Source organism: Zosterops lateralis, assembly GCF_965231275.1.
Source record: "Zosterops lateralis genome assembly, chromosome: 18".
NCBI classification, from domain to species: domain Eukaryota; kingdom Metazoa; phylum Chordata; class Aves; order Passeriformes; family Zosteropidae; genus Zosterops; species Zosterops lateralis.
Genome location: NC_139778.1, coordinates 9,631,677 through 9,656,861, shown reverse-complemented (window position 1 = coordinate 9,656,861; position 25,185 = coordinate 9,631,677). Strand labels below are relative to the sequence as shown.

At 52.0% G+C, this 25,185-nt stretch overlaps 1 protein-coding gene across 2 annotated transcripts; it reads left to right on the top strand.

Annotated features, from left to right (window-relative positions):
• Window positions 1-948: 948 nt before the first annotated feature.
• On the top strand, window positions 949-10,208 carry SLC16A6 (solute carrier family 16 member 6). 2 transcript variants are annotated; one of them, XM_083874553.1, is made up of 6 exons: window positions 949-1,261; window positions 3,518-3,759; window positions 4,363-4,506; window positions 5,182-5,310; window positions 6,182-7,003; window positions 7,567-10,208. In XM_083874553.1, exons 2-6 carry the CDS (start codon window positions 3,525-3,527, stop codon window positions 7,830-7,832), a joined length of 1,596 nt encoding a protein of 531 aa, XP_083730679.1. In that variant the 5' UTR covers window positions 949-1,261; window positions 3,518-3,524; the 3' UTR covers window positions 7,833-10,208. The 2 variants fall into 2 exon arrangements, with proteins under 2 accessions (XP_083730679.1, XP_083730680.1); XM_083874554.1 differs by lacking the exons at window positions 949-1,261; window positions 3,518-3,759 and having other exon boundaries at window positions 4,401-4,506; window positions 5,054-5,310.
• The last annotated feature ends 14,977 nt before the right edge of the window (window positions 10,209-25,185 follow it).

Here is a 25,185-nt window from a genome sequence, read left to right as displayed (position 1 = left end):
TTTTCCTTTAAAAAAATGCAACTGAGATTTTTCCCCCTAAAAATTGAACAAAAGGCATGTTTTTTCTCTAAAAGTCCAGCTAAAGGAGATGATTTCCTCCAAAAAACACAGCCAAGGGAGATGTTTCCCCCAAAAATGCAACTGACAGAGACAGTTCCCCCTAAAAATTTAATTGAGGGAGATGTTTTTCCCAAAGAATCCAACTAAAGGAGATGTTTTCCATAAAAATACAACTAAGGGACAGGTTTTTCCCTAAAAAAAGAAAAAGCAACTTAGGGAGATGTTTTCCCCTAAAAACACAACCAAGAGAGATGGCTCCCGCTAAAAATTCAAGCAAGGAAAATGTTTGCCCTAAAAATGCAACCAAGGGAGACGTTTTCCCCTAGAATTGCAACAAAAGGAGGTTTTCTCCTAAAAACTGCAACAAAAGGTGACGGTTTTCCCTAAAGATACAACTGAAGGAGGTGATTTCCCCTAAAAATACAACCAAGAGAGATGGAGGGATTTTTCCCTAGAAAATGCAACTAAAGGAGATGTTTTGTCCTGAAAAAAACCACAAGTAAGGGGCATATTACCCCTAACACCTCATCATGCACAGCACCCACAGCTCGGAGGGGACAAACACACTGTGCCACCGTGGTGTGGAGAGGGGGTCTGGTATGTGCTCCCCGCATCCCCTGCGAACCCAGCCCGGGGATGGTCCAGGCACCGCATCCCGGGGATGCTCCAGACCCCGGATCCCACATCCCCCAGGGATGCTCCAGACCCCACATGCCCCGGGGATGCTCCGGACCCCACATCCCCCAGGGATGCTCCGGACCCCACATCCCCCGGGGATGCTCCAGACCCCACATCCCCCGGGGATGCTCTGGACCCCGGGGATGCTCCGGACCCCGGGGATGCTCCAGACCCCTCTCTGGCAGGGTCGGCCGGGTGACACAGGTGTGGGCCGGGGGGCTGCAGGAAACCCTCGGGGCCGCCCCGCTGCGGCCGCTGCACCGCCCCTCCCGCACACGCGGTGCCGCCGCTGGGCGAGCCGGGCCCGGCGCCGCGCACATGGGCGCTGCGGAGCCGCCGGCGGAGACCGGCTGCAGCCGGTATAAAAGGGCTGCGAGCGAGCACCGAGCAGCAGCAGCCGCCGCCGCGGGCAGCGGGAGCAGCAGCGGCCGGAGGCCGGCGGGCAGCGGGGCCGCCTCCTCGCCGAGGGTCGCCCGCTCGCCCTCCCGGGCCATGGGCAGCCCCTGACCCGCCGCAGCACCGGGTGAGTGAAGCTCCCTCCGGGCGTAGCTGGGTGTGGGGGAGGGCTTTGTTTCCTCTTTTTTAATTTTATTTTTTTTTCTCCTCTCTTTTGGGGTGCTTTTTAACGGTATTTTTTAATTATTTTTTTTTTTCCAGCGTTTTCCTTCCCCACCTCCCCTCGCCTGCATCTCCCTGTATTTTTAGCCCGCGGCCCCGGCGATGCAGGAATCAGGGCTGAAATGTTGGGAAAGTGATGCAGGGAAGGGGGGGGCCCTGCGCTCCAGCTTTTCATTTTCAAAAAAAAAATTTTTTCCCCCGCCATCATTATTTCTTTTAATCTCTAAACGAACAAAACACACGCCCAGGTTTGCAGTTGTTTCGCCGGGTTGTTTTTCCTTCTCTTATAATTTTTTTTTCTGTTCCCTAAGCGTGCTTCGTCCTGCTCTGCTTTCCCCCCTATTCCCCGTGCAGTGACACAGGAATTCACGGCAGCCCCGTCCCCTCTCTCAGGAGGGGGATCTCCGGGCACTTCCCACAAACTTGGGGGGTCCCGGCGGTGCCGTGGCCGTGCCCGCTGCAGCAGAGCCCGGCGCGGGCGGCACCGCAGGGATGCAGGACCCATCCTCGCTCCATCCCTGCCGGAGAGAGAGAGGATCCCCCGGGGGAGCCGCGCACCCGCCATGCGGCACCGCGGGAGGGGCTGCGGGGCGTGGGGACCCCCCTGCCCGCCTCGGGGACCCCCCAGCCTTGGGCTCGCCCCCGGCCGGGCTCCCGCGGGGCCGCGCGCCGGGGCCGCGCACTCGCCTCGTTCCGCCGCGCGGAGAACTTCCCCCGGTGGGCTGGGGAGGGGCGGCCCGGGGCTCCCCGAGCCGGGAAGGTGGTGCCGAGGAGCAGAGTCTAAAATGGAGGAGGGAAATGCCTGGTGCCTGCCGGGGACGGACGGCGGCGCGGGGAGAGCGCAGGTCCGGGCGGGACAGGGCGGCACAAGGGGCGGCTGCCCCCGGCCGGGGCTCGCTGCCCTTCCCGGGGTGGCCGCGGGGACACAGCGCCGGCTGGACCCGGGCAGGTGTGCGGTGGTGGCACTGCCTCTGTCCCCCCCATCAGGCAGGTGTGGCGGTGACCGCAGGACTGTCCCCCCTCCAGCGCACGTGCGGCGGTGACCCGGCACTGTCCCCCTGCACAGGGGGGCACAGGACACCCTGCACAGAGCCCCAGTGCCAGCCCGGTGAGCCCAGCACTGACCCCCCAGTGCAGTGATCCTGTCACTGTCCCCCTGCACAGGTGTGGTGGTGCAGTGGCCTCAGTGCTCCCCGCCATGCAGGTGTGACAGTGACCCTGACATTGTCCCCCTGCACGGGTGTGGTGCTGATCCTGGCCCCCTCCCCGTGCAGGTGTGACAGTGACCCTGGCATTGTCCCCCTGCACGGGTGTGGTGCTGATCCTGGCCCCCCATGCAGGTGTGACAGTGACCCTGGCATTGTCCCCCTGCACGGGTGTGGTGCTGATCTTGGCCCCCCATGCAGGTGTGGCAGTGAGCCCAGGGCTGTACCCCTGACATTGTCCCCCCCGTGTGGGTGTGGTGGTGACCTCAGTACAGTGTCCTCCCCCTCACTATGACACTGGCACTGTCTCCCCGTGCAGTCATGGCAGTGTTAGGGTTCCATGGGGGGCTCCATGAGGGACTAAAGCCACTCCTGCACACCCACAGCCCCCCAGGGGCATGGGGCAGGGCCGAGGACACCCCATGTCTTATGGGGTGATCCCAGCCAGCCCCCACTGCCCTGGTGGGGGGCAGTGGTGCCAAAGGCTGCAGGGGAGCTGGTGGAAGTGGGGGTGTCCCCACCCCCTCCACATTTTGAGGTGTGGGCAACCCTGAGCTGCCACTTTGGGGACCAGGCTGGGGAGGATGGGTGCCCCAGGGGTTCCTGCAGCTCCACCAGCCCAGCCTGCGGTGGATCTTTCACGAACTGCATCCATCCGCCCCCGTGCACAGACAGACAGATGACAGCTCCCAGCTCCCGGGCTTGGCTGCTGGGAACAGCTCGTCAGGGGTGCTGAGCTGAGAGTTTCTGGTGCTGGGCTCACAGGCCAGCACAGCAGGAAGGAGCCCACGGAGGGACACAGACAGAAACATCAGCCCAACTCCCACACCTAATCCCTCAGCAGAACTGGGTCCCTGCTCACGGTGCCTTAGGGCTGCTACAGCTCCCAGGCTGTGCCTCTTCCAGCAGAATTCCGCTGAAACTGATGCCTTGTTCCCTGTCCTCTCTTTCTCCAGATCCAAAATGACAGTCAAAGCTGTAAAGATGCCGTGCACCTCTGCAAACGTTTATAGTAAAGTGCCTGACGGAGGATGGGGCTGGACAGTCGCTTTTGCGTTCTTTGTTGTGGAAGCCCTGACATACGGCATCATAAAATCGTTTGGAGTCTTCTTTAACGACCTGATGGAAAGCTTTGACGAAACCAACAGCAGGATATCCTGGATAATATCCATATGTGTGTTTGTACAGACCTTCACAGGTAAGAGGAGCTCAGTGCAGGTGCAAGGGGCACTGGTGCTGCTGACTCAGCATGCAAGGACCTGGCACCTGTGACTTTCGTGCCTCTAATGGCTCCATTATAAATTAAATCACAGCTATAAAGCTCAGAGGCTCTTCCTCAAATGGCAAGAAATATTTGTCTCAGCCTGGCAAAGTCCCTTTGAGCCCCAGTTCATGTCTGTGGGCGGTGCAGGGACATGGTCCATGTCACTGAGCCTGACCCAGTTGTTCAGGTCTCACCAGCAAGTGGCAAAACCCAGAGTTTTCAAACTAAACACTGCAGTGAAAAGGATTAGAAATAACTTGAGCCTTGCTGAAATCCGGTGTTGTCCAGGCATGTGGCTGCAGATTTGTCCCAGGCTGCCATGTGCTTGTCTTTAGGTCTGTTCTGGTGATTTTTTAGCATGTGCTCGATGCTGTGAGCCGTGCAGTGCTCTGAGGGTGGCTCCAGGGTGATGCTGGGCTGAGCAGGGAGGTGCCGCCTCACGGGGACCCGGGCAGGAGTATGAGAGGAGCCTCTGCAGGAGATGGTGGCTGTGAAGCTGCTGGGGTGGGTGTTGACCACGGCTCTCTCCCTCTCCAGCTCCTCTGTCGACGGTCCTCAGCAACCGCTTCGGCCACCGCTTGGTGGTGATGGCCGGGGGGCTGCTGGTCAGCGCTGGCATGGTCATCGCCTCCTTCGCCCGCAGCGTGGTGGACATGTACATCACCATCGGCGTGGTCTCCGGTGAGTCACCGTCCTGTCCCCTGCCAGCCACGGGGCTTTGGCCCCCCAAACACACACAGGGTGTGCTTGATGCTGCTGCCCCTCCTGAGCTGATCCCACAACGGGGATGTGCCCCAAGCTTGGCTCTCTGCCCTGTCCCACCCTGGACTTGGCGCTGAACTCACACCAGTCACTTCTGATGGACTGGGATTGCTGGGGAGACCAAAGCTGTGCCTGGGATCAAATCCTCTGATGCTCCCTCTGGCTCTGGTTTCTTCTCTTGATACTTTTGTCCCCTCTCCGGCCTGGCCTGGGTGTCCTGTTCATGTCAATGGCCAGGAGCTTAGCTTGCTTAGGGGAACAGTTGCTACAGCCTCAAATACTTTACAGCAAATGGGGTCCTCAAAGTGGACCCCGCTGTCTATTTGGGAGCAGAAGGCATTATCTAGCAGGTTTGGGAGGCTGGGTCTCTTGGTTTGGGTTTTTACTCTCCTTTTTTCTTTTTCTTTCCCCCTCTCCAATTTACAAAAAAAATAACATTCTGGTTTCCCCAATGATTTTCTTCCAGGGTGACTTGCTGAGTTGGCCGAAATGATTCTGTAATGACCGCCGGGAAAGCCGACTTAACGTGTTCTTGCATCGGTGTTTCCCCCTCCTTTACTTGTTGTTATGGCAATTTTTGGCATTTATTCACAGGCCTGGGATACTGCCTCTCCTTCCTCCCGACTGTCACCATTTTATCACAGTATTTTGACAAAAGGCGCTCGCTGGTCACAGCGGTGGCATCCACAGGGGAATGTTTCGCCGTCTTCTCCTTCGCACCAGGTACCAGAGGCACAGCACTGCTGCCATCCTTTCCCCAAGCAAACAGCCAGAGTCAGTGCCCACAAGTGGCTGCTCACATGCCCGTGGCACTGGTGCCCAGCAGGCAGAGTGACAGGCAGTTCTAGGGACGGGTGTGACACTCAGTGCCCCTGTGCCATGTGCCAGCGCGGGACATGCCTGGCTGATACGCAGCCCGCCGGGCTCCCTATATAGATCTGGCAGGCTAAAAATAAGCCCGAGAAACTTCAGCTATTTAAAACACACACACACAACAGTGCACAGAACTGCTCCTAAAGGTTACTGGGCTTGTGCTCAGCACGGGCTGCTAAAGTGCTCCAGCCTTTTGGGGTCCTGTCCCCGGGTGTCACAGCCCTGTCACCGCCTGCCCTTGGAGGTTGATGTGGTCTGCTGTGCTCGTGTGCTCTGGGCTAATACCCACCGCAAAGCTGCTTTGGGTGCAAATCAAGGCTGGTAATTAAGCTGTGACGTGCACCTTTGAGCAGAGCTAAGGGACTTCCTCTGCTAGTTGGTTTCAGGGTGGGGGCAGCTGAGAAAGGAAACTCAAGCACTGATTTTTCACTCCTTCACTAAAAACAACACCCCCTTTGTCCCCAAACCTCAAAAGAGGCTACCTAGAGGGTGGCATCTGCTAGCCAGGTGGTAAACACAGCTTTTAGCTTCTGTCTGCTGCAGCAGAGGGGGGAGGAGGGTGGGCACCAGACCCCTGGGTAGAAGGGGCCCCTGCTCAGCCTCTTTGAGAGGCGCCTGGAACCCTCCAGTGGCGAACCTCCAGTCCCTTCCCTGGCTGTAAATTCAAATTCCTTGGTGTAACTACAGGCTTTTCCCAGTTACACTTCTCCTCTTCCCTCAGCAATCACGGCCCTGAAGGAGCAGATTGGCTGGAGGTACAGCATGCTTTGTGTCGGGGTGCTGCAGCTCGGCATCACTGTCTGCGGATCTCTGCTGCGCCCCATTGTCATCAGGGAGCAGGAAGAAGTGAAAGCACAGCCTCCAGAGGAGTCCACGGAGACAAAGTACATGCTTGAAAACGAGCAAACATGCACCTCAATAGAGTCCATAGACTCAGGAGTCGATATAACTACCTCACCCAGCAATGTGCCTGGAAAAACCAAAGCAGAGCCGAAAAGTGAAGAACCAAAGCAACACGGACAGAATCCCGTTGATAATAACAACACCCCTCCACAACCAAAAACCAAACTACTGGACTTCTCTGTGATGAGAGACTATAGCTTTATCTGTTATGCATTCTTTGGCCTGTTTGCAACCCTGGGCTTCTTTGCTCCTTCCCTGTACATCATCCCCCTGAGCCGCAGCCTGGGCATTGGCAAAGACCACTCTGCCTACATCCTGTCAGCCATGGCCATCGCCGAGGTCTTTGGGAGGATTTTTGCGGGCTGGGTTCTCAACAAGAAGCCCATCCGCAAGATCTACATTGAGCTCATCTGCGTCGTCCTGCTGTCGGTAGCGTTGGTTGCCTTCCCTTTTGCCTCTGGATTCTGGGGCTTGATGATATGTAGCGTTTATTTTGGGTTCATGCTTGGCACGGTGGCGGGCACGCATATTCCCCTCCTGGCTGAGGACGACGTGGTTGGCATCGAGAGGATGTCCTCTGCAGCTGGAGTCTACGTCTTCATTCAAAGCTTAGCTGGGTTGGCTGGACCACCCCTCGCAGGTAACACAAAGTTTGGTCTTGGTTTTGTTTGGGAGGTGTTTGACAGCTGTTGGTCTCTGTGGTGTAGAAGGTATTCTGGCAGCACTAATCACAGCACTCCCCTAAAAGCCCTGCAACCACTATTGGGAGTCTCCCAGAGCCAGAAGACTGCAATGCAGCTCTGCAGAGTCCCACGGATGAGGCACTGAGGAACCTCAGAGGGAAGGGAAATACTGCAGTGCTGCCCTGATCCCGTTTGAAACCCAAAGCTGGCACCACTTCAGGCACAAGCAGAGGCGAATCCCTCTCGCTGTGCCTGTGCCACGCACTGCAGAAAGGTGAAGTCTGGCAGAACAAACAGATGCCTGATGCATCTCGGGCTCAGCATCCCTGCAGTGCCCAGGGGCTTCTGACTCGCCTGGAGATGACACTGTGTACCCCAGAACAATATGGGTTTACTTTTTTAATGTGGCATCCAATTGTCCCCGAGTTTTTGCTGCGGATAAAATGCTGATAAAACCCTCCAGGAGGGCAGGACAGGGAGGGAGTGGGCTGTGGCTAACTGCTGTAAATGTTTTTTCCAGGTGTCTTAGTGGATACGACAAAGAACTACAGCTCAGCCTTCTACTCCTGTGCTGCTGGCATGGTCCTGGGGGCCATGTTTCTGGCCCTGGTGAGGCCGTGCAAGACTGGGCTGTGCCACCACCACCACCAGCAGCAGCAGCAGCAACAGCAGCAGGTGGTGGAGGAGAGCACGGCGGGGCCACCACCAGAACTACCAGATGACTTTATAGACATGGATATTGGAAAAGCAGAACATTCAGGAAAAGGCTCCGACAGTGTGGTATAAAAAACCCTGTTCCTTCTCCATCTAATGCACTCAGTGTAAGGCTGGGGGAAATGTCAGCTCTGCTCCACGTTTTAAAACTCCATTCTAAAGGGAATGTGAAATTTTAAATGTGAACAGTTGCTACCAACAATATTTTTTTTTTTAATATTAGACAGAACTTTTTTAACCAACAATGGAAAGCTCCATAGAAAATACGGATAGCCACGTAAGAATAACTTCTGTCTAGCATGAAGATGTGATGCACACTTGCTTTCCTGATAACAAGCATAGGTAAAGGTCCAACCGATCCCATAAATACTGACAACAGCAACAGCAGAAGCAGCTCAGCCTCTGACTGTCACCCATCCCCTACCACAAATTCCACACAAACCCGATGATACGAACTGGAGACGAGCATTTCATACACCACCAGTAGCCAACTGAATCTTCTTCTGGAAGGATACAGACTCACCTTTTAGCTTGGAGGAGGAAGAGGAGGCTAGGCTAGATAGCTGACAATTAGAAACCATTGCTAATGATCTTAACTTGAATGTCACAAATGCTGGGAAATCAAAGGCTCCGTGTGTCTTTATGGCCAGTTATTACTGCACGTATTTCGTAAGATCATTTTTCTTCTCCCAACTGGGATCCTTAGAACTGTTGTCTGTTGATAGTCAGACCTGATGTACTGTTTCTAATTTAACTAGTATTTATTAATTTATTCTGAGATTCTTAAAGGAGGTTAGCTTAAATAACTGGAGAGGAAAAATGATCTTCTGCCTAATGGAAAGCTGTCTTTACATCAATCTCTTCGATGCCTATCTTGTATTGCTTGTGAAATTGTTGGGAAAATTGCTCTTACAGCATAAAGTGTAGCTGTTTTTATTAGGTAAGTCTTAAGTAACCCAGTTATTTTAAAAGGAAAACAAAACAAAAATAATGAACTACAGATCCAGTATCTCTTTCCATGGAAAAAGGCTCAGCTGGTGCCCACGGACCTGGCACGGCTGCCAGACCCAGCCCAGCCCGCAGGGAGGATTTGGCCCAGGATGTCTTAATGTACCTGAAACCTTGGCTCACAGGTGCACAAGGAAACCTCTGCTGCAGCCCCAGCTGCCTGTGGCCCCCCCAGGACCTTCCCCTCTCACTCTGCTCCCCAACCCTGCCAGCCAGGGGGGGCCAGGTGGAGCTGCACCCTCTTCCCCAGCTCTCCCCTAAAGTCAGCAAGGGGCTTTTTATTTTTTTTTTGCTGCTGACTTCAGTGAGAAATGGAGCCTGTGCATGAAGGGAAGGATAAAAGACAACTTTTGAGCTGTTCATGCAGTCTTAATGGGAGAGATTCCTGCTCACAGTGACACGAGCTTGCTTACCCCACCTATATGCATCTTCTCGCCTCTAGGCAACTCAGGGGGACAAATCAAACAAGTCTGTTCTGGTTTGTGGGGGGAAAAAGAACCCCCAAACCACCATTTCTGTGTACTTAAGTGGAAGTGGCATCATCCATTAACTGCTACACTGACCTGTCTGTGTTTTACCAGCCATAGAAACGTGGGACAATCTGTAAAAGAAAAGAAAAAAAAAAAAAAAGAACAACCTCTTTTTGGGGAAGGTGCTTGATTCATTCTTTTTCTGTCTTAGATGTCCAAAAACAAACAAAAAAAAAAAATAAAAAAGAAGAAAAAAATCAGTTAAAAAAAGAAAACAGGCACTCTTGCAACCAAGTGGCTGGAGCAAATTCATCCTCACTGCCCGGGACCTGGGGTCTCGTGTCCTTCCTCTGCCTCAGCACTTTATCACGGCCAGCAGAACCTCGCTGTGTTGCACCCAGGACTGGAAGAACCCCGTACAGAGAACTAAGAGTTGTGTGAATCAGTGAACAAATAACCACGTTGCATTACAGTGTATACTCTTTTAATTTATTGTTAATTTATGATACTTCAAGCATTTTTGGTAAATGTTCTGTAGCCTATCCTCGTAAGGTTATTGAAGTCTTTGTGATTGATACGAGACCTCACTACAGCACTTTGCTATTACAACTGCTTGGAAGTGGAAAAAAGGCCTCCAGGTTTTGCGTGTGTGTGGAAGCTCCCTGTTCTGCAGATTTGCGAGGTTCTACTGTATTTAGTTTGGGGTTTTTTTCTTTTTTTTTGGTTTTTTTTTTTTTTTTTAACCAAGTTTCCAATCCAGAACAAATACTACATTTGTCACTGACCTCACAGTCCGTTTCTGTTCCTGTCTGTGTCGTGGCACGAGCAGGGGAGCGAGTGGTGAGTGTGTGTGTGTGAGGGCACAGCACAAGCAGGATTTACTGATTTGTTTGTAACGTTACCGAGTGGACTCTGGAAATACTCTTAAAAACACTGAGATTTGCAATAAACTTTTTCTTTTTTTTTTTTTTGGTTTTTTGTTTCGGGTTTGTTTTGGTTTTTTTCCCTCTCTTTTTCTCCCTTCTTTTTTTAAATAATAAACACAGTGAAGAAACTTCTCCTCTTCTCCATCCCTGGGTTTGCTGTGGGAAGCTGTCCCATGCCACTCCTCCAGCCTGAAGTGGCCCTGCTTTCCCTGCAAGTTGGGCAATCCCAGCTCTTAAAATGAGCTGCCTGCGAGCTGTGGATTAGTGCTGACCTCAAGGGTGCTCTTGTAAACCCTCACCCCGGGAGCCCTGATTAGAGGGAGCCTTTTCTTCTCCCGAGTGGTGCCTGAATTGGTGGCACTTGGGAGCATTGCCCCCGTGTCTTCTCCAAGCATGCAATCAAGTAATTATTTTATCACCACTGAATTGCTGGATGCTTTTCTCCATGCCAGGCTCAGCAACTCATGTATCAGAAAAATCTACTTAAAAAAAACCACCCCAAAAGCCACTAAATAGCAGATTAGTCCCACTAAAGAGCAATTTTCTCCCCCTCAAAACTAATTTTTTGATACACCCTGCCCAGCATCCCCAAACCCTACCAGGAGCAGCAGTGCTGCCACGTCCCAAATACCACTGCACACATTAGCTTTGCAAATGCTCTCTCCTGCTTGCTGAGGGAATCATCACCACACTGATGTGTATTGAGTACAAGCTGTTTCCATTCTGCTTGCAAAAAAAAAAAGTCCTGGAGCAGAGGTGAGCTGTGCATGTGAGCAAGAGCAGGCTGGAAAGCCAACACCAAAGTCCAGGGAAGATAATCTGTCTCCAAATTTGACTCTGGCTGGCTTTTACAGCAGTGAACAAACATCATTTGCAACAGTTTCCTCAAAAACAACCCCCCGAAAAAAGGCGTTGCAAAGGCTGCACACAGTTCACGTAAATAAAAGCACATTTTACTGGAGCACTATCAGATGTCTCCCTGCACACAGAGATTCTGAGAGTCGTTTTTTTCCCACCTGGTTTAAATTAATTGCCCGTGACCTTCTCTGTTATCCTGGTACAAAGGCATCAAAGCCAGAACAAAATAGGATAAGGACATATTTATTCAGTGGCACCGTCCATCTATTTAGCAGCACAGTCAATAGGAGAACGTGGGGCAGGACGTGCCTCAGCAATCCTTGGTATTCCTCTCCGAAGGGGTTGTATAAACTCTTGCAGTCAATGAGGCCAGTGCTGGCCAAATGTAAATAGAGGAAATTACACAAGGTCAGCTTGCAAGAGGCCAAAAGCCCTCAGACCTTAGGTATCTGTCTTTGCTGAAGCAGAAAGGAAGCTGGGCTGTGGGGCTGTGTTTGTTGTTTTGGGGAGGTTTTCCAAAAAAAAGAACAACGAAAAAACAAAAACAACTACACCAACCCAACCAAAAAAAGACAAAACTATTTCTCCATCTGAAATTAAAAGGAGAGGGGAACCTCTTGTTCTTTCTCACTCGTTTCAACAGGATGACACCAGGTTCTTAAGGGGACAGATGAATCCTTGCAAACAGCCAAACCGGGTTTGGAAAGAAAGCAAAGTAGGTGCTTACAAAACAGCTTGAATGTTTTAACGCGTCCCCTCAGATGTTACTTGTTACCATCTGAGATCATCGTGTTCCAGCTGCCTGTAGTAAACATGACCTGAATTCTCACAGTGATGCAAGCCCAGCAGCATCCTGCCCTCCATTCCTCCTCACAGCTCATCCTAAAGATGCTCCAAAGGTTGGGTTTAGGAAAAGCCTCGGGTTTAGGAAAACATCCCTTGAGTTTGAAGGCTGAGGGAGCAAGCAGTGCTTGCCCTGAGGGGTTGTTTTACACCTGATGGCCATGCTAAAAGGCAGGATCCTTCAGGAAGGAATTCAGGGAGGAATTTTTCCATGGAAAGGGTGGTCAGGTCTGGGAAGGGGCTGATTTGGAGTCCCCACCCCTGGAGGTGTCCAAGGAATGCCAGGATGTGGTACTCAGTGCTCTGGTTTGGTTGATAAGGTGGTGTTTGATCTAAGGTTGGGCTCGATTTTGGACATCTTTTCCAACCTCACTGGTTCCATTCTGTGATTCCAATGGGTCCCACTGGGCACTGGGCACACACAGGGAGGGTTCCTGGGCACCCCCAGCTGCTGTTGGTCCCCAAAGCTGCCTGGCAGCCTCCTGCAGACCCAGCCCTCCTCCTCTGGACATCGTGGCAGCAAAACATGGAGTTTTCCCCTCCCCACTCCCATTCCCATGGACTTTTACTTGCTGGATTTGCAAATCCACGGCCACACCAGCACAAAGCTCACCCTGCAAATTGCACTAAGTCATCTAATAAATCAAATGCGGTGCCCCCCCCTCCCCTTCTTCCTACTGCAGTCGTCGAGCTCCAGTTACAACAATTTGTGGTAAAATATTACTCACCAGCACTTTGGCCTGTGTGAGCAGCTCTGCCTCGGAACAGACAGCCCTTAAATCACAGCTTTGTCACAGAAGCCACAAGCAAAACCAAAAGTCTCATTACACGCAGCCGCTCTGAGGAGAAGGCCAAGGAGACAATAGTTCCCCTCGCTTCCCTTTGTCAGAGCTTTCATTAATGTTGTGAACGCTTTTTTCTGCTCCAGCCACTGCTGGGTGCTGGCCACAGGCAGCCTGGCAGAGGAGCAGCCCAAAGCAGCCCCAAAGAGCCTGAGAGCAGCGAGAAGGGATGAGTGGGGTGAGGGCAAACTGGGGCGCTGAGCATCATCACCCTGCACTCCTGCTCCAGCACTCATCTACTACTGTTTTCACCCCTTTGTGGTTTGTAATTCCTCTCTCAGTGTTGGAAGCCTCTCCCATGGATAAAATCAAAGCCAGTGTCTTCCTGGGCTCTGTGCCAAGGTCTCCAAACCCCTTGGACTGGCTCCACACCCTCTGTCCAGGGCTCAAACTCCCTTCCTCGAGTCCCAGGTCACCCAAGGGGATGCCCTGGACTCTGACACAGCAGGGCTGGCACCTCCCATCTGCCTCTGTGCTCCACTGATTCACTCTAACCCACACCAGTTTGGGCTTGGGATAGGGAAAATTATCACAATTAGGGATTTTAAGCCCTTCTGGGCTTTTGCCTTTTGTTGGGATGAGACAGGTGTTTTTGTTTTTCACAAAATGTTGCAAAATGAGGCAAAGATGTAAATTCCACAAGAAGAGCAAAGGTTTGTGGAGTTGTACCTGGGGCTTGGGGGTGGCAGGGGACAGACACAGGGGGCCCAGCACTGCTGGGGGTGGGGGATTTTCTATTCCCACTGCTGCCCATGCACAGGGTCAGGAGGATGCTCCTGCCTGAGATGGGAACACTCCAAATCCTGCTGAGCACCCTCCCAAACAGTGTCCTGGGGATGGAGGGAACAGTCCAGGGAACGGATGGAGGGGAGGTTTCCCTCAGTGGGTATAAACTGGAAATTAAAGACCAAATAATGCAGTGATGGATGAAGGCTCACAGAAAGGTCCAATTCTGACATTGCCATGGGGACAAACCTGCCACTCCTATGACACAGTCCAAACCTTCCTCTCACAGGGCCCCGACCCCACTTCCCCTGCTGGCAGTGACCGTCCCAGTGACCATCCGTGTCCTGACCAGATCCAGCCCTGGCAGCCACAGCACAGCAGTGACGTGAGGACACTGTGACACTCATGGCATGGGGACACTGTGACACAAATTGTGTGGGGACACTGTGAGGACACTGACACACGGTGTGGGGACACTGTGACACTCATGGCATAGGGACACTGTAACACACATGGTATGGGGACACTGGCACACATGGTGTGAGGACACTGTTACATTTGGTGTGAGGACACTGTGACACACATGGTGTGAGGACATTCTGATACACATGGTGTGAGGACACTGTGACACACTCGGTGTGAGGACACTGTGACACTCATGGCATAGGGACACTGTAACACGCATGGTGTGGGGACACTGGCACACACTCAGCTTGAGGACAGCTGTGGCCCACACAGCATGGGGACACTATGACACATGGTGTGAGGACGCTGTGGCACAGGGCATGGGGACACTGTGACACACACACGGCATGGGGACACTGTGACATTTGATGTGAGGACACTGACACATACAGTGTGAGGACACTGTGACACAAACAGCATGGGGACACTGTGGCACACATGGTGTGAGGAGAGTGTGATACTCAGCTTGAGGACACTGACATTTGGTGTGAGGACACTGTGACACTCGGTATGAGGACACTGTGACACACTCATCTTGAGGACATGGTGGCACACATGGCATGGGGACACTGTGACACACATGGCCACAGGCAGGAGCTGGCACAGCAGCTGCTGCACCTGGGCATTCCCCCGCTGGAGAACCAGGAGTGGGAGCTGGTCCTGGTGTGCATAGAGGAGAGGGAAGAGCAGAGCCCTCCACACCCTGACACCAGGAGCAGGGCTCCCTGTGGGATGGGATGCAGTCCTGTGGATGCAGGAAGGGATGAATCCCTGTGAATGTAGGATGGGATGAATCCCTGTGGATGCAGGAAGGGATGAATCCCTGTGGATGCAGGATGGGATGAATCCCTGTGGATACAGGATGGGATGAATCCCTGTGGATGCAGGATGGGATGAATCCCTGTGGATGCAGGATGGGATGCAGCCCTGTGGATGCAGGATGGGATGGAGCCCTGTAGATACAGTAAAGGATGAATCTCTGTGGATGCAGGATGGGATGTGCCTCTGCTGCTCCCACAAAAGCAGTGCAGTGGGATAAGCCAGCCTTTGCCAAGCACTGCAGTGCTGGGGATCTGGAAACAGGGAGCAACAGCTTGGAGAGGAACCCCAGAAGAGCCATCTCCTTCCCACAGGCTGCCCTGAAATCACTCCCTTCCCCTGCTCGTGCTGGGAGCCCCGAGCTCACCATCCCTGTACCCAGAACAGCCCCAAACACTCCCTGTATCAGCGTCATCTTCACCCCCAGGGCTGCTGTCACAGCCTTATCAGCTCGGGGCAGGCACAGCCCTGCCCTGCCCTGGGGCTATCAGGGCCCACAGACCCTGCAGGACTTGCCCCACCGTCCTGTCCCATGGTGACAGTGGGGACAAACACCGTTTATTGGCCATTTTCTGCCCAGTACCAGCTGCTCATAGCCCAGCCAGGGCTTTGCTGTGCCCACACAGAAACCTCCCACCTGCATCCAGAGAGATTCACTGGCCCTGCACAGCTCCCTCTTCTCAGGCACTCAGCAACTCCCCACTCAGATAAAAACCATATTAAACAAACTGTACCTTGCAGAGGGTCTGCAGGCACAAAGGGAATTTCTCTGTTTCTTTCCCCCATTTGCTGCCCTTCTCCTCCTGCCTCCCCTGACAGAGGTCAGAGCCTTTCCCAGCTTGGGCCAATGTCACAAAGAGCCCAGCAAGTCAACCCAGTCCCCCATCACCAAACCCTGGTGCAAACAGATCACCCAAATAATTAAACACAAAACCCCCATCCAAGCTTTAGTTCAGGAAGTGTTTTCATGGGGACAACCCCAGCCCTCCTCAGAGCTGCACAGGCAGAGTCACATCTCAAAGGTTTTTATTCAGCCTTCTTTGCACAGCTCTGAGCGAGTCGAGGATTCCAACCTCAGTGTTTGTCTTCAAGGATGAGCCACTGACCCTGCAGCCTGACCTACCTGTGGAGTTCTCCTTGCTTAAAAGCCCCTTGAGCACAGCAGAGAGGCCAAACTGCTCAGTGTGTGAAGTGGGAGCTGGGAATAAACCTCGTATCCATGTCAATGATATTCTATTCTGTTGACCAAGGAAATTTTGTTGACCAAAAATTCTATTTTGTCGACCAAAAATTCTATTTGGTCGACCAAGAAAAACAATAGCAGTAAATCTTAAAATGCATAAATGGTTCCATTTCAAAGTAGTGATTTTTTAAAAATGCACACAGATGCTCTCTGGTGTGGACTTTTAATAGCAAAATTCGCATGCTTTTAGAGGAGTTAATTGCTCACAGTATGTGAGGGCAGGAAGGGAGAACAAAAGCAGATCTGGAAAGCTGAGAGCAAAAATTAGCCCTGAAAATTGTGCACAGTGGGAAATCTGCCCCATCAGGCTGATTTGGGGGCCCAGGTACAGGGGAGACAATTTGCCAGCACAGAGCAGGAAGTGTCCTACCTGGGAGAGGTAAAGAACGGAAACCTGCCCAAATCCTGGTTACAGTAATTACAGATAACATCCTGACACAGGAAATTAAACCTCTCTCACACAAAGCACCCATTAAAAATGTGAACCTGATTTAAAAATATAAAAAATAAAAAGAGAGAGAAACTATGTAAATAACCTGGATTAAATTCAAGGCATTTTCTCTTGAACATCATGAAATATCTTAGATGTAACCAGACTTGTCTGCTCTCCCTGGAGCTCCCTGCTCTGGGCAGATCCCACAGCAAACCCCAGACTCGATTTCGGAGCGTTCAAGAGTGATGAAGACAAACATTCCTGGATACAGGCAGCTTCAGCACAGACCAAATACTGAGCATCATGTTAGCAACCGGTGTCAGCCAAGAGATACAAACATTAGCTTTCCAGAGAAGAATTTTTAGTGCACTGGTAGTTCCTTGTCAGACAGTAAATTTTAAAATAGTCCATAGTAAATGGCAGAGAGTAACCCTTGAAATACACAAAGTTTTCTGTATTTATTGTACTTCACTCCTGCAGCAGCACCTCGAGGCATTTTAATAACTTCTCATGGTTCTCCTTGAACACTTGCAGGGGCTTTGGTGAAAATGTTTGGGGGTTTTTGCTGAGCACATTTGGGGCTCCTGCCACTGCTTCACTATCATCCCTGTGCAGCCCTTGATAATAAGGTTTTCAAGTTGTAACACACAAAATGAAAGGAGAGAACTGAAATTTTAATCTTCATGTTGAAAGACCAAAGCAAAATCCTTCTTTCTCTCGCCTGTATTCTGCTCCTTGTGTCTGAAAACAATAGTTAACACTGGTGAGAAGGTTTTCAAGCCTCTGAGCAACACAACCCTTCTCCTCTTTCCCCAAATACCCTCTGTAACACCTGCTTCTACTTAGCAAAACAAACAAACAGTCACTAACCACAAGTGTAACTCTCTACCACTGACATTTCTTTGCGTGTCTCAGACCACAGCTTCCTTTGGAAACCCTGAACTTATGTGCTGCTACACTTTTTATGTCTGTAAGGCCATAGAAAGACGAGAAAAACAAGTAAACACACACAGGCAGAAGCTGGTGGTATCTACAGCAACAGGGACACAAAGCAAGGCAGGGGTTGTGAAATGCATCCTGTGAGGAACTCAGAGACCAGGGCTGGCTGGAGGGGGTGAAACCCAGCCCCAGGTGTGAGGGGATGGCTCCAGGGCAGAGGTGACACCAGCAGGGGCCAGGCAGTGCTCTCAGAGCCCAGCAGGTCAGGGACAAGCCACATCCAGCCAGGCAGAGTGACCAAAAACTGCCCAGAGCATCCTGCTGATCCCACTCTGCTGCAGGACACCCGCAGGAGGTGTTGGGAATGGCAGAGCTGTGGGCTCTGAGAGGTGCTCCCCGCACCATGGCAGTGGTTTGTGCAGGGCAGGGCAGGGCTCTGCTCTGCTCTGGGTGCCACCAGCACGGCCCCAGGGCTGCGGAAGAGAGGAAGGAAGAGGTTGGGTACAGCCTGTGTCACTGCCCAGGCTCCCTGCCCTGGGCTTGGGGTCACACTGGAGCCAGGGGCAGCCTCGAGTTTCAGTGTCAGGGAGGGTCAGGATGGATCAGGAATGGTTCTTTGCCCAGAGGGTGCTGGGCACTGCCCAGGCTCCCCAGGGAATGGGCACAGCCCCGAGGCTGCCAGAGCTCCAGGAGCCTTTGGACACCACTCCCAGGGTGGGATTGTTGGGGTGTCTGTGCTGGACTTCAATGATCCTTGTGGTTCTCTTCCCACTTAGGATATTCTATTCTATTCTATTCTATTCTATTCTATTCTATTCTATTCTATTCTATTCTATTCTATTCTATTCTATTCTATTCTATTCTATTCTATTCTTATTCTATTCTATTCCATTCCATTCCATTCCACACGCACCCTGGGCAGGGTCTAAGGACACCAGTCCCATTCCTACAGGTGCTGGATCCCAACTTACATCCCCTGGCCGTGACCAGGACCAAAACCACTCCCGATTCCCCGAGGCAGGAACGGATCGAGGCGGCGTTAGGGGAACCGGCGTGTCCATCTCCCTCCGCCCCTCCATCCCCGCGCTGCGGGCGGGCTGGGCTCTCACCTGGAGCCACCTGGGGCGATGCAGGAGCAGAGGGACCGGGACAGGCCGGGGGAAGATGCTGGTGACCCCTGCCCGTGTCCCCTCCATGTCCCCTGCATGTCCCCTACCCGTGTCCACTCCATGTCCCCTGCCCGTGTCCCCTCCATGTCCCCTGCATGTCCCCTGCCCGTGTCCCCTCCATGTCCCCTGCCCGTGTCCCCTGCCCGTGTCCCCTGTCTGTGTCCCCTCCATGTCCCCTGCCCCTGTCCCCTGCCCGTGTCCTCTGCCCCTGTCCCCTGCATGTCCCCTACCCGTGTCCCCTCCATGTCCTCTGCCCGTGTCTCCCCCGCTCCCGCAGCGCCCCCGGCTGCGCGGCCCGCGCGCGCCCCCTGCCGGCCCCCCAAGGGGCTGCGGGACCGGGACAGGGACAGGGACAGGCGGGACAGGCAGGGAGGGCATGGGAACACACTGAGCAGGGACAGACGGGACAGGGACAGGCGGGGCATGGAGACGCACTGGACAGAGTCAGAAGGGACAGGGACAGGAGGGACATAGAGACAGGCGGGACGGGAACACACGGGACAGGGACACGAAGGGGACAGGGACAGGCGGGGCATGGGGACAGGAGGGACATGGAGAAGGGACAGGCAGGACAGGGACAGGCGGGACGAGGACACACGGGACAGGGAAACGCGGCACGGGGGGGCAGGCGGGACAGGGACACACAAATAGGGACAGATGGGATGGGGACACAGGGGATGTGGACACGTGGGACTGGGACATACTGGATGGGGACAAGCAGGGTGGGGACACGTGGGACTGGGGACAGGCTGGACAGGGACACACGGGCTGGGGACACGAGGACGGGGTGTGCTGGACTGGTTTGTTCCAGCGTGAACTCACAGCGGGATTGCCATGATTAATTTAAAATGTGTGCACGACAGAGATGGAGCATATTTTATTAATCCAGCTCGTTTAAAAGTTTTAAGAGACCTGCAGGGAAGCAGCAGCAAGGGAAGGAGAACTTTGAGGTCTTGGTAATGAGAGCATCACCCTTTCTGGAGGAGATTTTTGGGTAGAATTTGCAAAATTGAGGGGAAAAGCATTGTGAGTGACAATGCACCATGACCACACTCTCAACCCTGAGCTGAAACCCTTCAGCGAGTTACCTGCCTCCATGCATTTTCCTAGGAAACATTTTTCCTCTATTTTCCTCTATAACCAGAGTCATTCTGAGCTTACTGTTTTGCACAGGTGTCTCAGGAGCAGCATTTCCCCAACACACCCAAAAGATCTTTGAGGTTTTTATTAAATTCAAACAAATAAGAGCTCCAATATTTTCACTTGTGATGCTTTTTTTGTGTTTGGAAGCTTTTCCAAACCCTGGTGAGGTTTGCTGGAAGACAAAGGAAGAGTTTAGGTCATGGTTCCTATAGCCATATATTAATGTTCTATTTTTCCCCCTGATAATTTCATTACTTTTTCCAGCATTTCAAAGAGACACGAACCAGGGAAAAGAGGGAGCCTGGAATTCTCAGGAACGTTGCTAACGTGGTGATTGAGACTGAATTTCACACCTCCCCTTAGGCCTGCTGGGCCCGAAGCTGCTGAGCAAGCACAGCTGCTATATTTAAGTGTTCTGGTGTTCCTGGAACCCATCCTGTGCTCAGATCATGGCACAGCACCACGAATGTGGATCATGGTCATCGCTCTGCCCCTCCAGCTCCTCCACAATGGCTTGGGCTGACCTTCAAACTGACACAGGGCTGAAACAGAACTGGCTGCAGACAATAATCTGCCCATGTCAGCCAAGCAAAGATCTGTTTCTCCTACTAATGAAGTATTTTTCACAAACATTGCATTAGAAGCTCGTCCCAAACAGACTGGCACATAAGGATGGGGTGATATTCCTGCCCCATAAACAGAAATCCCATCTCACCAGAAGATGGAGGAGAAAATCATCCTGTGCTAAAGAAATGTGAGATGCAAAGAGCTGTGGGAATGGGACATTATCTTCAGTTTTTAGTTTCGTTTCAGAGGTTTTAGTTGTTCTTTTCCTTTACAGGAACTGCAAACATGTGGGGTTATGTCCCACACCGCTGCCAAGAGCTACTTCAAGGAGGAGGAGTTATTTAAATGCAAACAAATAACAAGGAGTTATTTAATTCAAAGCTTTGTCAGTGCTACAGATGTGAAGATGGAGATGGGACAGGTGAAATCCTGCCAAAAAGGGGCCTTGGAGAGTCCAGTCCCTAGCAAGAAGACAGCCTGGACCTTTCCTGGAAGGATCTTACAGAGCACACTCACCCCACCCTGTCTTTATCCGGGAGCTGGGGCAGCTGTGGGGCAGAAGTGGTTTCACTTCACTGACAGTGCCAGGCCGGTCACATCCCAGAGTGACTCATCCCACAGACCTGGGACACCTTTCTAGGCTGAGGATTGCTCTCTGCAGGTGCTTTTTCTCTCTCTCCTGGTGGCCCTGGAAGTTGCCAGCTCGCAGCACTCTCATCCAGGGAATCACCGACCTCCCCCTGCCTGCAGAGCCACAGCAGGGAGGGAATGTGCCAGGCTGTGTTTTCCTCCCCTCAGCATCATCACAGGCGTTTGTCCTGCTGCAAGCAAAAGAGAAGGGAGAGGAGGAGTGGGAAGCCTGGCTCCAGAGGAATGGCTGGATGCCTGCCAGGTGCTTTCATATTCCATCCCTGCTGCTGTGGAGAGGGGAGAAAAACACTTTACCTTGCTAAGCCTTGCAGAGAGGAGCTCCCTCTGGCAATTAATTTGAATAATAAATGGCTAAATACTTCCCATATATCAAACCTGCCAGTTCAGCCAAGTGAGGTTGCTTTTCTAAAGGGAGAAATCATGGAATGGGCTGGGTTGGAAGGGACCTGGAAGCTCATCCAGTGCCACCCCTGTCATGGGCAGAGACACCTTCCACTGTCCCAGGCTGCTCCAAGCCCTGTCCAGCCTGGCCTGGGACACTGCCAGGGATCCAGGGGCATCCACAGCTGCTCTGGGCAGCCTCAGGGCCTTCCCCACCCTCACAGGGAAGGATTTCTTCCCAATATCCAATCTAAACTTGCTCTCTGTCAGTCTGAAGCCATTCCCCCTTGTCTTGGCACTCCAGGCCCTTGCAAACAGTCTTTTCCCATCTCTCTTTCAGGCTCCCTCCAGAAACTAGAAGACCACAATTAGGTCCTTGCAGTGGTGTCAATCAGCTGAACAAGGACACGGCCACAGACCTGCTGCTTTTGCACATGCAAAAATGTCCCTTTTTCCAGTGACATTCCCAAAGAACAGCAGAGATGACTCCTCACTGCTTCATTACAGTGCAGTGAAAGCCAACTCTTCACTGGAAAACAAGAGGAGGATTTGGGATTTGCCACATGCTGGCAAAAAAAGTGTTCAATAATATTTCACCTTGAGTATTGCAGAGGTGAGAGGAGCAGCAGCAGAAGGGTTTCCTGCTGTGGGAGAAGATGCAATACCATCAACAGGGGGGACTGGAGTGGCCTCTGCTGCAGAGTCACAGGCTGGTGTCCCTTCCCCAGGCAGTTTGTGGAGCACAGCAGAGGATAAAATGAGAAATATCCCCTTTTTCTCCTCACGTTTTGTAAGTGGGCATGGGAGAAAGAGAAAAGGACAGTCTGAGTGGGTTGTCTTCAAGGACAAAAGAGGAAGTTTTCCCCTCAATTTCAGACAATTTTTCAGCTAATGCCAGACATGATGTAAGAAGGCTGATGCTGCCGAACCCTTGCTCAATTTGTGCCCCTGCAAATCCTGATGTTAATAACGCTGCGAAAACGCTGATTGCACTGAAGTTCTTTCGTCTTCTTCCCTTTTCTTCAGGGAAAATGGAGGCTACAGCAAGAAACAGTAATCAATTCACAGCTGCTCCCACCCTTAGACTCTGGATCAATATAGGAGAATCAGCTCATACAGAAAAAATGCAAAACATTCTGCCTAGGCAACCCCAGAAAGATCAGTATCACTGATAGATGCTGGCTTTTCTTCCAATAAAAGCTGCAAACAACAACCAGCCCCCAGGCACATACTGGGGGTGCAGAGAGGAGCTGAACCTCACATGAGGGTGGTGGTGGCACTGCAGGGACAGCCAGATGCAAGGAGTGCAGGAGGGGGGTCACTCCCTGGAGGTGAGTTATTCACCAGAGTCATCTCCCAGAGTTCACTGACAGGGAATATGGTCAGCTTGGAAACAGTAACTCAGCCCCTGAGCAGCACAAAGGCTGTCTGGGGGAATGAGGATCTTAGATAGTCTTTCTCCATTTTTCCACTGCTGCTTCCCCTCTGGATCTGATGAAGAGGTGGCTTTTTGCTACGTCAGACAAGCTGGTTGTGTTCCAGGCTGCAGGCAGCAACAGAGAGGACAGCACAGCTCCTGCAGCCTGGCTGAGAGCCACCCAAGGCTGGCCTGGTGCTGGATAGCACAGATTTGGATATCAGGCAGGGATTTGGGCTCTAAGATGTCACCTGCCAATGGGCAGAATCCTGAGAAGGGCATCAGCATCTTTTATAGAGGCAGGATCCAGTATTGAATACTGGGGGTGGGAAAAACTCATTTTGGATACTGTTGGATGCAAAGGATCTCGTGCTTCCTCCTGCTCTGCAAGTCCTAAATTAATAAAAACCAGTCTTCACTGATCAGCATCATCTTAGTGGGTCACTACGTTTCCAGCCATGCAGGCAGAGCACTGGGATTTATCCCCGTCCTGGATCTGCTGACAAACGTGTTCCTGCCTTCCCCTGCAGTGCTCTGGAGCCCTCCCTGCCTGAGGAGCAGCAAACACGACCTGCTGCTCACAGCTTGGGAGTGCTCAGCCTTTAAATATTAACTGCTTGGTGCTGCAAGAACCGTGGCAGCCCCAAATGCAGGTTTGTCAGATCCAGTGCTCAGCAATTAATCAAACCCTTGCCTCCCTGCGCAGAGCTGGGCTGGGGCAGCAGCTCAGCTGCACGAAGGGGCAGGGACTGCTCTGCCCTCAATTCCTGATCTCAGAGTCATCTGCTGCCTGTCTGCTGAGCCCAGGCTCTGCCATGTCCATGCACTTCACAGCAGGGCTCAACTGGAAATTGCAGGAGCTGCTCTTAGCAGTGGTAGTGTGCAGGAACCCCAGAGCCCAGAAAACGCTGTTTGTGGGAGCTGCACTCCAGCTGGAACCAATGTCTTGCCCCTCCTGTGCATAAAAGAAAGCAGTGAAAGGCAATCCAAGAGCTTCTGAATTTAGGCACAAATAAAACATTACTGCAGAGCCTTGTGGGACTCGATCCATCTTCTTATCAAATTAATCAAGTAATTCCCATTTCACATACACTGAGAGCAGTTCAGCTGGTGTGGAGAACACAAGGGGTCTATACCAGGTGGAGGGGCCAGAAGAACCTTCCTGCCACCACCTGGATTAGAGGGCAAACCCAGCAGGATCTGTGCCAGAGCAGATTCCTGCCCCATTTCTAGCTGGATTCCCCATGGGATCTCTCTCCTGGCAGCTGCTCCTCAGCACTTTGCCCTCCTCTGGTCACCTCTGCTCCCTGGAAGGAATGGGACCAAGGTCAGCTCTGAACGCAGCTCCTGCTGCCAGGGACACTCTGGGCACAGCCCCACTGCATTTTTAATCCCCCCTGTCAGTTATTATGCAATCACCGAGTTACTTTAACAGGAAGGAAGAGGCTCGAACACCCAGCCTACATACAGCACTGAAACACAACGAGGTGCTTCAGTAAATCAAAAGTGTTGCAAACATGAAGAAACTCCACTTGATCCTGAAGTAAATCCTGGAATGTGCTTTTTTTTCCCACTTCTGCTCTATCCACCACTTCAGCCCCCAGCACATCAGCGTGGTGAGGTGATCAGAGCCCAGGATGGCCCAACACTACTAACCCATTCCTAAGAAGAAAAATTAGCTATTTATCTGTTATTCATTATTTCATAGAATTATCATAGAATCATAGAATGGTTTGAGTCAGAAGGGACCTTAAAGCTCATCCAGTTCCAACCTCTGCCATGGGCAGGGACACCATGCACTAGACCATTTTGCTTAAGGCTTTAGTCCTCAAAAGGTTCAGCAGAAGCCCAGGTGAAAGTGATGCAATCACACTTGTGATATCTGGATTATAAAACCCAACAAACGTGACTTAAACTGAGTTCTAGATGGGTTTGGTTTATCTCCTCAGGTGGCATCTCAGGAAATGGGATGCAAAAGAAAGAAAAAAAAAAAAAGAAGAAAGGCTTCAAAAAAACCTGGACTTTCAAAGTCAGAGGAACACCAGAGTGTTCAGCTGGTGTGACTTTTCCAGAGTGGAAAAGGGACGGGCAGGACTTGGAATCCAAATTGCATGGAGCTGAGTTCCAGGGCATCTGGAAGGTTTTGAACTTGTTTCAGTGCTCAGAGGTGGCTCTGAGAGCATCCAGGCTCTGACCCACCCACACTGAGAATTCCTGCAGTTCCTGTGTTCCTGTCAGCAGCCCCAGCACTAATGCTGAGTTGTAAGTCCATGAACAAGGATGACCTGGGCCGAGTATTTGGGGGGATTTCGTGTCCACAGAGTGCCAGCCAAATCCAAGGGCTCTTGTGGAAAATAAAGCATTTCAGGCCTATAGAAACTGATGAGAAATTAATGTTTTGTTGAAAAATCCTGCTTCATACTGCAGCCAGTAAGCCTGTTCTTCAGGAAGCAGAGGCTGGCTTAGTCAAAAAGAGCTAAAAAAACCACCAAAATCAACTCTGCTATATCAAGATCCATAATTCA